The sequence below is a fragment of the Hordeum vulgare genome, chromosome 6H (assembly GCF_904849725.1).
Source record: "Hordeum vulgare subsp. vulgare chromosome 6H, MorexV3_pseudomolecules_assembly, whole genome shotgun sequence".
Taxonomy (NCBI): Eukaryota; Viridiplantae; Streptophyta; class Magnoliopsida; order Poales; family Poaceae; genus Hordeum; species Hordeum vulgare.
Window position 1 is genome coordinate 409,132,842 of NC_058523.1, and position 18,048 is coordinate 409,150,889.

The 18,048-nt window shown below is 51.5% G+C and overlaps 1 protein-coding gene across 1 annotated transcript; it reads left to right on the forward strand.

Moving 5' to 3' along the window:
• Positions 1-7,320: 7,320 nt before the first annotated feature.
• LOC123401370 lies at positions 7,321-17,607 on the forward strand. Its single transcript, XM_045095158.1, has 10 exons — positions 7,321-9,442; positions 14,721-14,969; positions 15,589-15,696; positions 15,780-15,821; positions 15,912-16,007; positions 16,081-16,170; positions 16,269-16,385; positions 16,484-16,513; positions 17,214-17,285; positions 17,367-17,607. The coding sequence occupies exons 1-10, from the start codon at positions 7,487-7,489 to the stop codon at positions 17,454-17,456; spliced, it is 2,850 nt and encodes a 949-aa protein (XP_044951093.1). The 5' UTR covers positions 7,321-7,486; the 3' UTR covers positions 17,457-17,607.
• Positions 17,608-18,048: the final 441 nt, after the last annotated feature.

Below are 18,048 nucleotides of genomic sequence, written 5' to 3' on the forward strand. Positions count from 1 at the left end.
ACGAAAAAACCGTGTCTCACGCGATAGAAAAAAACAAAAAACGCGTTTTTTCACTTTCCGAGAGGCACGAGTCGCGAAGACAAAACCGTGCCTCTCGCGGAAGCAAAACAATGCCTCTCGCAAAAAAACAAGAAACACATTTTTTTCTTTTCCGAGAGGCACAGCCGTGCCTTTCGCGAAGGAAAAACCGTGCCTCTCGCAAAAAAATAGAAAACATGTTTTTTCGTGAAAAAAAATTATAAATTTATTTTTTCGTCCAAAAGTTACGAAAGACCGGTGAAAACCGTAACACCAAAGAAAATAAAAAACCATTTTAAAAAAGACGAAAACGCGTGCGAAAAAATTAAAAAAACAAAATAAGAAGGAAACGCTTAGAGCGCGACACGTGGCGAGGGGTTGAAAACGCGCGGGAGCGTCAGTTGGGAGGCTTCCGAGGGAGCGCTCGCTAACTAGTTGCTCCCGGTCCTCGGGCAACTGAGGCTACAGCCCTAGACGTGGGCCAACTAGTACATGTACGCATAGTAGAAGAAAAAAAACAGATTTTGGGATACATAGAAGCCCAGCCCCAAGCGTTGCATAGACTTACAAGCCTTGAGCGCATTAGCCAACTCCATCAACCGATCAGAACAGAAAACCCCACACAGACAAAAACTAACCCTAGCGGCGACTAGGGTTTAGGGTTCCTTACTCCGGCGGATCACCACCGCCGTTGAGGCTTGGATACTTCTCCCGCAACGGATCTCCCCCGTGAGACTGCCCCTGGCAATGGCGTCCTCGTCTGGTGCCGCTCGTCGGGGTGGTGGGACGGGGAAATCTCCGGTTGATCTGCAGGCAGCTATGAGAAACATGAAGCTTAAAGAGGCGGAGCTAGATGCAGTGATGGTGGACGATGAAGAAATCTCGAAGTTCACAGAGGAAACGCGATGGCTTACGGTGGCAAAAGTGCACATGACCAAACCCTTCAGCGCTGAGTCATTCAAAACCATGATGAAGTTCGTGTGGCGCTTGGCATATGATCCAGGGATACGAGAAGCGGACGACAATCTCTTCATTTTTCAGATGTTCTGCGTTGGGGATTGGAACAGGGTGATGCACCAAGGGCCTTGGATCTTCAGGGGCTTAATGGTGGTGATAGGGGAATACGATGGCAAGGGAAAACCACATACGGTTGCTCTGGATCGGGTGCAAGTTTGGGCACAGATACATGATACTCCTGAATTATATCGGAGGGAAGGGATACTAGACCAACTTGCTCGACGCATTGGGCAGGTAAAGAGCGTGGAGATGAACCCTAATAGGTTTTTTGAAGGAAATTATGTGAGGGTTCGAGTCAAGATCAAGATAGATGAACCGCTTGTTCGTTTTACTCCGCTCAAGATCAGAGGAGAGGAAGCCCTCCTCCTACCGGTGAAATATGAGAAAGTTGGGTTTTTCTGCGAGGTTTGTGGTGTCATGGGGCATGTCCTGGAGGTGTGTGGAGATGGCGTCCACGACCCTGAGGAGGTACATTATGGCCAATGGATGGTAGCTAATAGGCGTTCATTAGCGTCTAATCAATACCCCCCAGCACAGCTCAAACCCCCCACGTACTCGGGCCCGTCGCGGCAGGGGTGGAGGACCGCAGGGATATGCTACTTCCAACAGTAGAACAGAGAACGCAGCAAAGAAACGCTCTTCGCAGGAGGCAGGGATGAGCGATGACGAGAACGTGGAAGACACGGCTGAGAGCCCCATGAAACCAATGCAGATGGAGCAAGAGGAGGGGGGAGCTAAACCACCCCAGATTGAATCTTCTGCAAAGAAGCAGTTGGACTGTCCAATGTAACTGCAGCAGGGCCGACTGATCTAGGGGGCGATAACCAGTACACGACCAATATGAGGGAGGCTTCGGAACTCCTGGAGCAGACTCCACCACCTCCGCAGGCGTACGTTGCACCAAGGGATCGAAAGAAGCACAGGGCAGGATCTTCACCACATAAAATAACAAACACTATGAGCGATTGGGCGGGCTCCAGCGAGGAGCGCCGCCGGGCTCAATGAGTTTTCTATGCTGGAACTGTCGAGGGGCTGGTAGACCCGAGACAGTTCGTGAGCTTCGCAATCTTGTGAAGCAATATACTCCAACGGTGGCTTGCATTGTGGAAACTCAACTTCCTGGAGGGAGAGTAGAAAGCTTGGCAAGCTCATTAGGGTTCGATCTTTCTTTTGCTGTTAGTAGTTCTGGTAGAAGTGGAGGTTTAAGGATCTTTTGGAATAACTCAATAAAGCTTGAGATCTTTGGCTACTCTGAATATCACACTGATGCGTTAATCACCATCCGGGGGTGGAACAATGGAGATTGATGGTGGTTTATGGTGAAGCAAGGGTGGAGGAAAGAGGTATAACCTCGGACCTCTTCGGACATTAGTTTCGGCGAATGATCGTCCTTGGTTGTGTATGGGGGACTTCAACGAAGTCTTGCGTCTGGACGAGTACGAGGGATCCAGCCACCGCAGCATGACACAGGTCCATTGGTTTCGAGACGTCGTTGATGTTTGCGGATTCTCTAATCTGGGATTTACTGGACCGAGATGGACTTTCGAGAGAAGGGTTGCAGGAGGAAACTATACTCGCATCCGTTTAGACAGAGCTTTAGCTACTGCGGAATGGTTGTCTATCTTCCCAAATGCGAGATTAGCGCACAAAGTGGCTGCCACCTCAGATCATAGCCCCATCTTGCTCGAAACCGAAGGCCAACTGGACAGGTTCAGACATCAACCTTTTAAATATGAGATGATGTGGGAATCCCTTGATGGTTTCCAAGAGGAGGTACAACAACATTGGCAGGGCCCCGGAGTGGCTACAGTAGTAGAACTAAAGGGGAAAATTGATGCTCTGGCAAAAGGCCTCGGACGCTGGGATAAAACTACTTTTGGCAATGTGAGTAAGGAGATCAAATGATTGAACGGAGATCTGGCAAACCTACAGGCAGACCCAAGGCGTACCCAACCTACTAGGGTTGAAACAAAGATCAAAGATAGATTGTCGGAGCTCTATCACAGAGAGGAGGTGATGTGGCGTCAACGGTCCCGGGTAACATGGCTCAAGGACGGCGACAGAAATACAAGGTTTTTTCATCTACGGGCAAGCAAGCATAGACGCAAGAACAGGATTCAGTCTTTGGGACGGGAGGACGGTACTACAGTTGATGATGCCCTTGAGCTAGAACACATGGACACTGATTTCTATAAACATCTATACACATCAGAGGGCACATCAAATATGGAGGAAGTACTTAATATGGTTCCCCGTAAAGTCACCACTGGGATGAATAATCTTCTGACATGGGAATTTACTCAAGAAGAGGTGAAGGTGGCTTTATTTCAAATGGCACCCACAAAAGCGCCAGGGTCTGATGGGTTTCCCGCCCATTTCTTTCAGCGATATTGGGAAGTATGTGGCATGGAGATCACCGCAGTCACCTTAAAAATCTTGAAGGGAGAAGACGAAGTAGCTATCTTGAACGACACTATTCTGGTGTTGATACCCAAGGTAACAAGCCCCACACTCCTCCCACAATTCCGTCCGATAAGTCTTTGTAATGTTCTCTATAAAATAGCATCCAAGGTCATAGCAAACCGATTGAAACCTATCCTCCCTGAGATCATATGAGAAGAACAATCAACTTTTGTTGGAGGAAGAATTATTACAAACAACATAATATCTGCCTATGAATGCTTGCACTTTATGAAACGAAGCAAGTCGAAGAGGAATGGATTCTGTGCCTTGAAACTGGACATGATGAAAGCATATGACCGTTTGGAATGGACATATTTGAGCGCTATGATGACCAGACTGGGGTTTGCACCAGCTTGGGTTGATCTTATCATGAGGATGGTGAGCTCAGTTACATTTTCGGTCTTATTTAACGGGAAGAAACTGGATCAATTCACTCCTACGAGAGGGATTCGACAGGGAGATCCACTATCACCCTATCTCTTCTTGTTGGCACCAGAGGGCCTTTCGTGCCTCCTCAAAAACCACAATGAGTCATCACCTATTCACGGAATTAAAGTGGCACCAACGGCTCCTCCGGTAAGTCACTTACTGTTTGCTGATGACAGCCTGCTGTTTTTCAAGTTGAGTAGTGAGGGAGCTACTATGGTATCTTCTTTGTTGGAAACCTACTTCAATGCTTCGGGACAGAGAATTAACCAAGCTAAGTCCTCCGTTTTCTTCAGTAAAGGCTGTGCAAATGAGGTGAAGGAGAGTATCAAGAACATTATCAATGTGCACAATGAAAGTCTGAATGACAAATATTTGGGGATGCCCACATATGTTGGTAGCAGCAAAAATGGGGCCTTTAAATATCTGAAAGATAGGGTTTGGAATAAAGTTAAAGGCTGGATGGAAAAGATTTTATCTTCAGGAGGGAAAGAAGTTCTTATAAAGTCCATTGCTCAAGCAGTTCCAGTCTTCTCTATGGCGTGCTTTAAACTTCCCCGTGGTTTGTGCCTCCACATCAACTCCCTCATAAGGAAATTCTGGTGGGGTAGTAAGAACGATGAAAGGAAGACTAGTTGGGTCTCGTGGGAGGTGATGACACGGCCTAAATATGAAGGTGGACTGGGTTTCAAAGATATTGAACTATTCAATCTCACCTTACTTGCTAGACAAGCTTGGCGCCTGCTCAAGACTCCGGAATCATTAAGTGGCAGGATCCTAAAGGCACGATACTTCCCTTCCACTTGTTTTCTGGATTCTGAACTTGGAAATAACCCATCACAGATATGGCGTGCAATCATCGATGGGAAAGAGATTCTCAAGTTAGGACTGATCAAACGGATCGGCGACGGCACGACCACGGAGATATGGAACCAAAATTGTCTCCCTAAAGAAGCTTCCATGCGACCAATTGCATGTCTTACGGCCCAACGCCCTACAATGGTTGCCGAGCTCATCGATTATACATCAGCCAGATGGAGGCGGGAGTTGATCACCTCAAGATTCTTACCGATAGATGCTGACGTGATCCTCAACATTCCTCTAAGCGCCATGCACTATGAAGATTTCTGGGCATGGTCACAGGACAAGAAAGGAATGTTTACCGTCAAATCTTGTTATCGCATGCTCTATTACTACCAAACTTCGACGGGAGGCTTGGCTTGAAGGCAGTGCCGGCCCGGCGGACGTCACCAAAGAGAGGAGATGTTGGGATACGATGTGGCGGATCCAGGTCCCTTCGAAGATCAAGATCTTCCCGTGGAGATTGGCCCAGAGCTCTCTACCGACAGCAGACGTTCGGCACCATCGCCATATGGCACCCTCCCGGGCATGTGCGATATGCGGGGCAGAGGACTCTTGGATCCACTCCCTGCTTACATGCACTATGGCTCGATGCGTCTGGGTACTACACGATCCAGAGCTAGTCGAACACATGATGGCGACTGCGGAACCAGACGCGAGGTCTTGGCTCTTCACCATGTTATCATCAGTTTCTGCGACCTAGATGACCAAGATCACAGTAACACTATGGGCGATCTGGTTTGCCCGACGTAAACTGATCCATGAAGGAGAGCATCAAAGTCTAGGGGCTACACAAGCCTTCGTCAACCGATTTATAGCAGAGCTGGAACTGAACAAGCCAACATCGAGATCAAACCCTAGCCCGGTTCACTCCAATACTCGGCGATGGATCAAGCCCCCTGCGGGATGGACAAAGATCAATGTCGACGGTGCAGTTTGCAAGGCCCCCCCCATAGGAGCGATCAGTGCAGTATGCAGGGACGACCAGGGAGCTTACCTGGGTTCATCAACCGTCGTCTTCCATGGGTTAACTGACCCTCACATTTTGGAAACTCTGGCTTGCCGTGAAGCCCAATCTTTGGGAAGAGACCTCTTATTGCAAAAGGTTGCAGTGGCTTCCGATTGTCTGAATGCTGTTCAAGAAATAAACCCTGGATCTGAAGGAATATCCGCCCCTATTATCAAGGAAATCTTCGACGGAAGGAGTGACTTTCAACATATATCGTTTACCCATGAAGGAAGATTATCCAACATGGAAGCTCACCACTTGGCTAGATATGCTCTGCATTTAGGGGAGGGACGCCATGTGTGGCTACTCGAACCCTTTGATACTACTATTATTCCTGTAATCCGCAATAGTGATCAATAAAGCAGTTTTTTACCCCTCAAAAAATAATAATAATCAACCGATCAGAACAAAACCAATTCGCGAGCTAGATGGTCGACACTTCAATCTTTGATGCTTAACCCGGTCATTCGTCTTCGTCAATCAAGTCAATCACTGAAGCGTCGTCACCGCTGTCATCAACACGCGATTGTCGATACCCAGCCGCGCCGGCCGCCGGCCCTGTGTCCTGACCACCCGCCCGCCTCTAGTTCTTCTCCATCTATCTCTAAAGTCCGAATTGCACGCACGTAGACCCAGGCCAACCCACAGTGTGCCGCCCGCCCGCACGCACATGCACATGTAATTTGTAATCTGCATCTAATTATGTTTCCCCTAATTCTTTTATATCAGCCAAACTTCAGTGAGTTATATTTACTTTGTCAATTTTATTTCATTGTTGTGAGGAAATTATAAATACAAGATGAAGAAAACCCGGACAATTGAATCTTTCTTGCAGTCAACATAAAACCAGCCTAAGGCCATTGTTGTGAGGAAATCTTTCTTTCAATTGTTGCTAGGATATTGAGTGTGAAGTATTTATAAGGGTCGATGATATTAAGATTATACAGTGCTATAAAAAAAATGAGGAAACGCAAGGGTCTACTACCATGTGGACTTCGTGTTAATGGTATAATATGTACTCTCTTTTTTGCCAAATTTCATATGAACAATTGGTTTACTCTATGCCCAGTGACTTGATTTGAAGTACTTGATTTTATGTTTGCAGATCCATTGATTTTATGTTTGCAGATCCAGGCCCTTCCACCGGTGAAGAAATAATGGCCTTGAATTAAACAAGCCTTCAGTAATTAGGTACCAAACCATGTGTTGCAATTATTCACTTTGTTAAACTAATTGTTTTATGGAATTTCCTCTCATGATAATAACGAATTTACAATTTGTTTTAGATGTATATATAGAAATTCTTAACTAGTGACTTGACCAAAACATCCCTAAAAGGATTTTTTTTTTCAGGAATCCCTGGAAGGACCTAAAAGGGCCGTTCCGGGCTGTTTCATTGGCGTGCGGTGCCAGGCCGAAAGCCCATGCCCGCCAGACGGCCTTACAAGCACGGACAGCCGTATTCCGACCGTGGGCGTGAGCGTGACTTCGAGTACTAGTATACTACTCCTATTATTATCCCAGCATAAGCAAGAGTTGGCGTAAGAAAAAGGAAAAACACAAATACGGAGGAGTATCAACAACCCTAGCCTAGCCGGCCCGCTCTCTCAGCGAAACCCGATTCCTCCGTCTCCGTCCGGCCGCCTCCACCAAATCGGGTTGATCGGCAGGGCCTTCCTATTAGTTGGAACGATGCCGCGGAATCAGACCGCCGGCACGGCCTCTGGTGGAGTGCGGCCGCCGCCGAATCAAGCCGGGGTTCGGACGCCCTTGTCGGTGGTGCCGCCGCCGAATCAACTCGGCGATTGGACCGCCGGCACGGTGTCCGGTGGGCAAGCCCTGCCGAAGCAGCTCCGGAATTGGACGCCCCCTCCGCCGCTCAAGGGTCAGACGGTCGGCTCGGCCTCCGGTGGGGTCGTGCTGCCCAAGCAAGTTGGGAATCGGACTCCCGTGTCACCGAACCAAGCCGGGAATCGGAGGCTCGGCTCCCTCTCCGGCGGTGAGGTGCCGCCGAGGCAAGTTGGGAATGGGTCTCCCTTGTCGGTTCCTCCGTCACCCAAGCAAGCCGGGAATCGGAGGCTCAGCTCCCTCTCCGGTGGAAAGGTGTCGCCGAGGCAAGTTGGGAATGGGTCTCCCTTGTCGGTTCCTCCGTCACCCAAGCAAGCCGGGAATCGGAGGCTCAGCTCCCTCTCCGGTGGAAAGGTGTCGCCGAGGCAAGTTGGGAATGGGTCTCCCTTGTCGGTTCCTCCGTCACCCAAGCAAGCTGGGAATCGGAGGCTCAGCTCCCTCTCCGGTGGAAAGGTGTCGCCGAGGCAAGTTGGGAATGGATCTCCCTTGTCCGTACAGACGAAGCAACACGGTGATCAGACTGTCGGTGGCACGCTCTCCTATGAAGAACTGGTGCGGAAGCAAGTCGGGAACCGGACGCCCTCATCGGTGGCCCTGAAGCAACACAGGGATCAGATGGTCGGTGGCACGCTCTCCTATGGAGAACTGGTGCGGAAGCAATTTGGGAACCGGAAGCCCTCATCGGTGGCCCTGAAGCAACACAGGGATCAGATGGTCGGTGGCACGCTCTCCCATGTAGAGGTGCTGCAGAGGCAAGTCAGGAACCGGACGCCCTTGTCGGTGGCCCTGAAGCAACACAGGGATCGGACTGTCGGTGGCACAGTCTCCCATGGAGAGGTGCTGCAGAGGCAAGTCGGGAACTGGACGCCCTCGTCGGTGCTGCCACCAACGAATCAACGCAGGGGTCAGACGGTCAGCGGCACGGTACCTGGTGGAAAGGTGCTGCGGAAGCAAGTCGGGAACCGGACGCCCTCGTTGGTGCTGCCACCAACGAATCAATGCAGGGGTCAGACGGTCAGCGGCACGGTACCTGGTGGAAAGGTGCTGCGGAAGCAAGTCGGGAACCGGACGCCCTCGTCGGTGCTGCCACCAACGAATCAACGCAGCGGTCAGACGGTCAGCGGCACAGTACCTGGTGGAAAGGTGCTGCGGAAGCAAGTCGGGGATCGGGCAGCCTCGTCGGTGTTGCCACCAAGGAAGCAACGCAGGGATCAGACGGTCAGCGGCACGGTACCTGGTGGAAATGTGCTGCGGAAGCAAGTCGGGGATCGGGCAGCCTCGTCGGTGCTGCCTCAGACGAATCAACGTAGGGGTCAGACGGTCAGCGGCACGGTACCTGGTGGAAAGGTGCTGCCGAAGCAAGTCAGGGATCGGGCAGCCTCGTCGGTGCTGCCACCAAGGAAGCAACGCAGGGATCAGACGGTCAGCGGCACGGTCGCCGGTGGAGAATCCTCATTCCACACCCCCCAACAAGGCAGACCAGCCAGTTCTTTAAAATCTAGTGCATGTGCCACTCTCCGCGGCAACACTAGTTTGCATGCTCGTAAGCCATCTGCAGCTGCCAACAGAACTATGGTACAAGCTATGTCAAAGAAGAACAAGGAACTAGAAGAAGCGGAGGACGAAATCCGAAGGCTGAACAAATTGGGATTGGGAGATAATGTCAGTTATGAAGAGTATTGTGCTTATCTCAAACAGCTGCCTGACAAGCCTCATGTCAATATTTCCACTAAGCTGGATGCTCTGCAGCTCAAGGACCTCAATGCTCGCCATGAAATGTATCGCACCAAATATTATCAGGTTAGATTCGGAGTCCCATCACCCAGTGTTGTATGTCATATATGGTACTATTGAGTCCATGTAGGTTGCTTTGCTTGTATTATAATTCAATTACTCCCTCCGTAAATAAATATAAGAACATTTATATCACTAGTAGTGATCTAAACGCTCTTATATTTCTTTACGGATGGAGTACTAGTTATATGCTGCGTATGATGGTTTCTTAATACCATGTTCATTGGTAGAGGCTAGGGTTCTACCAGGTCTCGGACGTAGGTTGTAGGGGTGGAAGTGCGGGCTGCGAGGTTGGGGACGCCGGCGCCGGCCGTTGGGCGTCGTCGCGGCGTGAGAGAGAGAGAGGGAGGCGGCTAGGGTTTGGGGCTCTCGTCTCCTGAGGTAGACGACAACAGAATATACTGTTTATTGTCTGATTAATATCGAAGGGGTACATGTGTTTATAAAGGAGGACAGCCTCCACTAAACCCTAGATAACTTGGACTCTAACTTGGACTCTAATATAACTTGGACTCTAATATAACTTGGACTTCTAAGATAGGTAAGGTAACTTGGGCTAAGCCCGTAATTAACCCTGCCCATTGGGCCTCCTCCGTTGGTACGTTGTACCGGTCATAACATCTCTCCCCGCCTTCTCAAACAGCTCGTCCTCGAGCTGAACATCTGGAAACTGCTGGCGGAAATCGTCGAGCTTCTCCCAAGTCGCTTCCTCCTCTGGCAGGCCGGTCCATTGTACCAAGACATGCCAGACGCCGCGACGCTGCTGCGCCTGTAGCACCTTCGCCACCTGTGCGGAAGCTGGAAGGAGGCGGCCATCCGAAGTAGGAGGAAGGGCCGGTGTCGCTGCAGGAGGGTCCCCGCGGTAGGCCTTCAGTAAGCCGACATGGAAGACGTCGTGGAGGCGAGAACCAGCTGGCAGCTCCAAGCAGTATGCGAGTGTGCCGACACGCTCCAGCACACGAAAGGGACCGGTGTAGCGAGGTCCCAATTTGCGCTTGGAGCGCGGGTCCAGAGACTGCGTGGTCCTGTGGAGGAGGCGCAGCCACACCCAATCGCCCACCGCGAACTCCGCCTCGCGATGATGAGCATCGTAGTACTTCCGAGCCAGCTGCTGTGCTTGGAGAAGACGCTGGCGTGCCTCAGCCAGAATGTCGTCGCGGGTGCGGAGTAAGTCGCCCGCCGTCTCGGACCGAGCCGTCCCAGGCTCGTAAGGGAGCATCGCCGGAGGTGGGCGCCCGTAGACCACCTCGAAAGGCGTGGTGCGCAGGGCGGAGTGATAGGAGGTGTTGTAGCAGTACTCCGCCCACGCCAACCAGTCCACCCAAGCTCGTGGACGATCACCAGTAACACAGCGCAGGTACATGGCGATCACCTTGTTGACCACCTCGGATTGGCCGTCTGTCTGAGGGTGGAACGCCGTGCTCATGCGGAGCTTCACGCCCGCCAGTCGAAAGAGATCCCGCCAGACATGTCCCGTGAAACACGGGATCACGATCGCTGACGATGGACGACGGAAAACCGTGGAGGCGGACGATGCCGTCGAAGAAGGCCCGCGCCACGGAGGCGGCTGTATATGGATGACCCAGGGCGATGAAGTGCGCGTACTTGGAGAAGCGGTCAACCACCGTGAGGATGACAGACTTGCTGCCCACCTTGGGAAGGCCCTCGATGAAGTCCATGGAAATATCCGCCCACACCTGGGAGGGTACGTCCAGCGGCTGCAGTAGACCCGCGGGTCGTAGTGTCTCCGTCTTGTTCCGCTGGCACGTCACGCACGACCGTACCCAGTCGCGGACCATCGCGCCATCACCGGGGATGTAAAAATCAGCACGGAGACGATGGAGAGTCTTCTGCACGCCCTCGTGCCCTGCAGAGTGCGCCAAGGTCAGGACCTGGCGGCGCAGGTCGCCATGGTCGGGCACGAAGATGCGGCGGCCATGTAGGAGTAGCCCCTCGTCCAAGCGCCAGGGCGCGTCCAGCTCGCCGGCGTCAAGGCGCTGGCGCAGGCCCTGGGCGTCCACGACCATCGAAGTTGCCCGGCGAATGTCGTTGGTGAAGGCGAAAGATGGCCCGGAGCGAATGCACATGATAGTGCCAGCCATGGCGACGTCGTCCGCGACATCCTCAGTGTTGCGGCGGGACAAGGCGTCGGCGACCGTGTTGAGACGGCCGGGGCGGTACTCAACGGTGAAGTCGAAGCCAAAGAGCTTGCTGATCCACTGGTGTTGCGGAACTGTGGAGAGGCGCTGGTCCAGCAAAAACTTGAGGCTGTAGTGGTCCGTGCGCACACGGAATGACCGGCCCCAAAGATAAGGCCGCCAGTGGCGCACCGCCTGAACCAGCCCAATAAGCTCGCGCTCGTAGGCCGCGAGCTTGTGATGGCGAGCGGCGAAGGGGCGGCTGAAGAAGGCGAGCGGTCCCTCGCCCTGGTGAAGGACGGCGCCGAAGCCGATGCCAGAGGCGTCAGGCCTGGAAGGTCGCCGACGCGTTGGAGAGGCCGAACGGCATCACCAGGGACTCGAAGTGGCCATGGTGAGTGCGGAACGCCGTCTTCTCGATGTTGTCAGGGTGCATGCGCACCTGATGGTAGCCCGAGCGAAGGTCGAGCTTGGTGAAGAAGCGCGCTCCGTGTAGCTCGTCCAAGAGCTCATCCACGACGGGGATGGGGAACTTGTCCTTGGACGTCAGGGCGTTGAGGGCGCGGTAGTCGATGCAGAAGCGCCATGTGCCGTCGGACTTGCGCACAAGGAGCACCGGGGCGGAGAACGGCGATGTCGAAATCCGGATGATGCCCTGCGCGAGCATGACCGCCACCTGACGCTCGAGCTCGTCTTTCTGCAGCTGAGGGTACCGGTACGGACCCACGGCGACAGGTGCCGTGTCCGGCAGCAGGTGGATGCGGTGGTCACAGGGCCGCACGGGAGGGAGGCCCTGTGGCTCGTCAAAGATGTCGCTGTGCTGCTGCAGGAGGTCGGCCAGGAGGGGATGCGCCTCGTCCAGTGCGGACGCCATCAACTGGAGCTGTGGAGTCACGGCGCCGGAGCCGCCGATGCCTGTCCACTGAACGCGACGGTCGCCCTCGCGTCAGAAGATGAGGGACAGCACATCGAGGTCCCAAAGGATGGGGCCGAGAGTGGACAGGAAGTCGATGCCGAGGATGAAGTCGTAGCAGCCCAGGTCGATGCCGACGCAGTCGATGGAGAACGGCTCGTCGCCGATGAGGACGGGAACCTGCCGCGCCACCCCCTGGCAAGCAAGGCGGTCCCCGTTGGCGACGGTGACGCTGAACTTCTCCGAGCCCGCCGGTTGGAGTGCGAGGCGGCGCATGGCGTCCCCGGACAGGAAGTTGTGCGTCGAACCCGTGTCCACGAGCGTGGTTAGACGCTCCCCGTTGATCGTCACCGGAAGCAGCATCGTCTTTGCCGTCTTGATGCCAGCCATGGCATGAAGGGAGACGACGAAGGCGGTCGCGTCGACCGGCCCGTAGGTCGTGACGCCGGCCTCGGAGAGTGTGGTGGCGTCGAGCTCCGCGGTGAGGGCCTCCACCTCCGCGTCGTCGACGGTCTCCAAGTAGAACAGGCGGGCGCACGTATGACCCGTCGCATACGGCTCGTCGCAGTTGAAGCACAGGCCCTTGCGGCGCCGCTCGAGCTGCTCGGCCGACGTCAAGCGCCGGAAGGTGCGTGTCGGCGCGGGGGCAGCCGCCGTAGCGGCCGGCAGGGCGGGGCGTGTCGGGGTGGCGGCCGCCGGGGCGGTGCGGGTCGGGGAACGCGTGCCGCGGCCCGGGAACGCCTGCTGCAGGGCGTTGGCGCGCTGCTCGTACGCGCGTGCGTAATACATGGCCGTCTGCAGGTCCTGGGGGTCGCGCATCTCGACGTAGATGCGGATGTGGTCGGGAAGGCCGCCGACGAAGAGCTCGGCGCGTTGGCGAGCCGTGACGTCAGGCGCATGGCAGGCCAACGTCTGGAAGCGGTCGACGAAGTCCTGCACCAAGGTGGTGAAGGGAAGGCGACCGAGCTCGGCCAAGCGACTCCCACGTATGGGGGGGGGGGCCGAACCGGAGGAGACACAGGTCGCGAAAGCGCTCCCATGAAGGCATCCCGCCCTCGTCCTGCTCGAGGGCGTAGTACCAAGTCTGGGCGGCGCCACGGAGGTGGTAGGAGGCGATCCACGTGCGGTCGGACGCCATGGTCCGCTGCCCCCTAAAAAACTGGTCGCACTGATTAAGCCAGTTCAGGGGGTCGACGGTGCCGTCGTAGGTGGCGAACTCCGGCTTGGTGAAGCGGGGTGGCTGCTGCACGTGTGGCGAGGCCGCGTAGGTGCCCTCGTGACGGCCCAGCGCGGCGGAAGGAGAGTGTTGCGGCACCACGGAGCTCCCGGCGTACGGATCAGTGTGCCCGCCGAACCCCCCGAAGGTGGGGGCGGGTGGTTGCAACACCGTCAGCTGTAGTGGCGCCGTCGTGTAGGTCGGCGTGTCCATCCACGTCGGTAGCGGGGACGGCGACGGCGGCCACCGGACCTGGGTGATCGGCAGGCCCTGGGGCACGACAGTCGCCGTGGGCGGTGGCGCGAAGGGCGCCGCCGGCGGAGGCGGTGGTGGCGGGGTTGCGTACGGAGCCTAGAGGAGAGTCCGGAGGTTCGAGACCGCCAGGTTGAGGTCGCGGATCGCCGAGGACATCTCCGCCGGGGAGAGGACGGGGGCGGGTTCGGCCGCCAAGGCCGCAGGACCGGAGGCGGCCGGCGGCGGTGAGTGGTGCGGCGGCGGCGGCTGCTGTGAGGTGGCGGGGAAGGCGGTGGTGGCGGCGTCGGTGGTGGTGGGAAGGTCCGACAAACTCATCGAACCCAAGCTACCTGATACCAAATTGGTAGAGGCTAGGGTTCTACCAGGTCTCGGATGTAGGTTGTAGGGGTGGAAGTGCGGGCTGCGAGGTTGGGGACGCGGGCGCCGGCGGTTGGGCGCCGTCGCGGCGTGAGAGAGAGAGGGGGAGGCGGCTAGGGTTTGGGGCTCTCGTCTCCTGAGGGAGACGACAACAGAATATACTGTTTATTGTCTGATTAATATCGAAGGGGTACATGTGTTTATAAAGGAGGACAGCCTCCACTAAACCCTAGATAACTTGGACTCTAACTTGGACTCTAATATAACTTGGACTTCTAAGATAGGTAAGATAACTTGGGCTGAGCCCGTAATTAACCCTGCCCATTGGGCCTCCTCCGTTGGTACGTTGTACCGGTCATAACATTCATAGTTACTTAATCTCATGATTGATCTCATTGTCTATAGCTGTCACAACATGGGCCTGAGGATAAACTTTGCTATGATGAATTGAAAGAAGACTACCCCCATGGCAATCGTCCTGTGGGGCAGAGATCTTCTAAGTGCTTTGAGGACTACCCCTCTGGCAGTCGTCCTGTGGAGCAGAGATTTTCTGAGAGCTACGAGGAAGATGACAGATTAGATTGGTCTTTCCACCCTGATTACTGCAAACTTGCTGGCCTGGAGGACTACCAACGGCTGGTCCCTCGAAATTATGTACGTATGTTTTTTTTTCCAGACAAGTTGTATGCATCTGGTTATGTTTTGTTGATCTAGTACAATAGACCAATATTTAAGCTCAGAAACTACTCACCAAAACGACAATTCTGTTGTTAGATCAAAATCTTTATATGGTGTTGTAGTTGTAAAACCTCATAAAAGGCTAAAAAAAACGTTCCAGTATATTCCTGTTATATTCTTGGGATCCCTATATTCTTCTAGAATAATTCGCACGCATGTTCATGCTAGCAGTAGCTGTACGTTTTAATTATTGTTACCTTGAAAGAAGTGTTCTATAATGTCATAATAATTTTATAAGCTAGAATGTGATACTCATCAATTTCTAGCCAGTTTGACTAAATACAAATATAGTGCGTATTCAGGATAATCACCTTATTGCCTTTTATGTGATTGCTACCTTATCGCGTTAATAATAAAATAGTGAAACTCTTCGTAGTTTTTTTTTCCTACCAAGGGTAGCAGACTATATTATTTCCTTTAAATGACCTTTTTGGCAAATGTATCCGAACTTATAAAATGGTCAAGTATAATTATTCGAGTCAGCTATTCTTTTTTTTGTTATTGTTGGCTACCTCTCTAATGCTTTTTGATGTAGGGTGGTTTTGAGTATGTCAATTGGGATGAGTACCACACGGATTGTCATAGTTATAAGATTGAACAAGAATATGTCAATTTTTGTGAAGAATTGTCCAAGAAACTTAAGGTATGCACCATAGATATGATAAAGTTACTCAAATGTAGATTTGTTTGTACTAACAATCTTTTTTTTTTCCCGTCTCGCGGCAGTGGATTGAAGCATATGTGCTAAATAAGCCTCCATCTCTTACGGTAAGCATGGCTATACAAAAACACATCGAGTGACACTATATACGTCAATATACATACTTTAGCACCATCATAATTTCTCTTCTATTTTAGTGGAGAAAGATTTTGACCAGAGGAACTTACCAAGCAATCAAGATCGCTACTGACTTCTCGGAGATATATGGGGGCTTAGCCTTTTCTGGCTTCTATGTAGGGTCTCTCGTACACTTGTTATTTTCATTTAGGTGTTTTGTATGTAACAATTGTATATTTTTTAATTCAGGAGTGGTTAGATAGTATGGGTTTTGATGTGTGCTGCTACAACGAGTTTGATGGTCTCTATTACGAGATTTGGCAAAGGTACACAGTGGAGGTTAGTACTGAACAACCAAGCAAGGATTGAATGATTATAACTCTTGTTTTTTGATGCTTTGTGATGCATTTTCCTTTTCTCCCTTGAACAATTTTCAGAAGAATTTCAGAGATGCTTTGTATGAAGTCTATGAACTTAACATGTTCCCGTTACGCCATGAAAGAATGAGACGTGCACTGAAGAATGACACATTCTGCTCCGACTTGGAAGAGGAGGTAAATTGTTTTCCTTTTGCAGATGGTTTCCAAATTCACATGATATTCATGGTTATAGGTGTTATATGCTCATCATTTTCATATTTTTCCTTTTTCAGTTTCTTGCTTGCACAGCTTGCCTTGAGGAAGTAAGTGTCGTTCCGTGTCTCATACTCTTACGCCATGTTTGGAATGGATGCAAAGTGTTTTTAGAGTTTTTTCTGAATACCATGATTTCTGAAAAGAATTATAGTTACTTTCTGGTGTTTGGAGTTTGGACCTAGTAAATACCACAGTTCTACAAACTGGAGTACTCCCAATATTATGGTATTTTTGGAGTATAAAAATATCTGCTCCCGCTTTGTTTTCTCCAAACAGAGAAACAATTGCATGGGATGTTTTAGTTAGTGTCCTACTCTGATTTTGCGTCTACTAGTTTGGATCTTACGCATCATCCAGTATGCAGTTAGCTACCAGTGTTACAACATATGTTGCTTTGAAACTTTGTCATATAGAGGATATAGAAGTATAGATCTGATATGTTAGTTAATATACCGAGCCAATTAACAAAACAGTTGTCTTGAACGCGCATCTGCATGCCAAAAATCTTATGTGTATATATATATTTTCTTTTTTATGATAGCGCTACGGAATGCAAAATAAGAAATCAGAAACTTTAGTAAATACTGCCATCGCCAAATGCTTCATTGTATTTGTACACTATTTCCTACCTACAACCTAAAGTGCTATGGTTTTTCCAGTAGTGTAGGTTTTCAAAATACTCGGCATTAGCCTAGATCAAAACCATAGAAACATTGTTCTTGTATCTGATGCTATACCTGACCATAGTTTGCAGAGGACAAAAGCCTGATTACAGAGGATAAAGCCCGGGAGTTGATTGCAGAGGCACTTAGAAAGGAGGTACTTTATTATAAACTGCATCTGCATGTCTGTTTCAAGTTTCAACTATAGTTTACTCAAGTGATGTTCCTTTTTTTCCAGACGCAGAAACCAAAGTTCTATGAGGATTATTGTAGGAAGAAGATAGATATTGCTCAAGCCATTGGATTAATTCCCAGCGTGCTGTCTTAACTGTTGATCTTCCTGATACACAACATTTCAGTTGTCGTTGGCCAAGTTAGATATGCAGCCTAACCGCCACTATTAGATATACTAAGTAATTGGCACGTGCCATGCACATATGCAGAATTCAAGGAATGTAAATTAAGAAGTTGGATATTTATTTTTCATTCTCCCCTTTTCTTGTGGATTACTCTTTCTTCATCTGATGACCATCGACTGTATCTTGACACTGTACTTCGCAAGCGCTAGAACAGTGTCCGGCTTCTGTTGGGCACTTACGAGCATGGTGATGAAAATCTCCTCCCAAGTTGACAAATCAGAGCACCGTTCATTACGGCAACCATATCCGTCTACCCTGCGGTAGTACCATAAGGGCGGCAGTACCGTTCCGGCAGTTTTACCGCTCGTTGTCCCGTGTAGTAGTTCCTCCCTCTGTCACTATTGTAGTACCGCACCCGTTGTCCCGTGTAGTAGTTCCTCCCTCTGTCACTATTGTAGTACCGCACCGGGTAGCGGTACTATCGCTATGATTGGGCTGAAAGTGAAGGTAATGGTTGGATTTTTTTCTCCCATTATATAAGGGGGTCTTTTTTTTCAATGG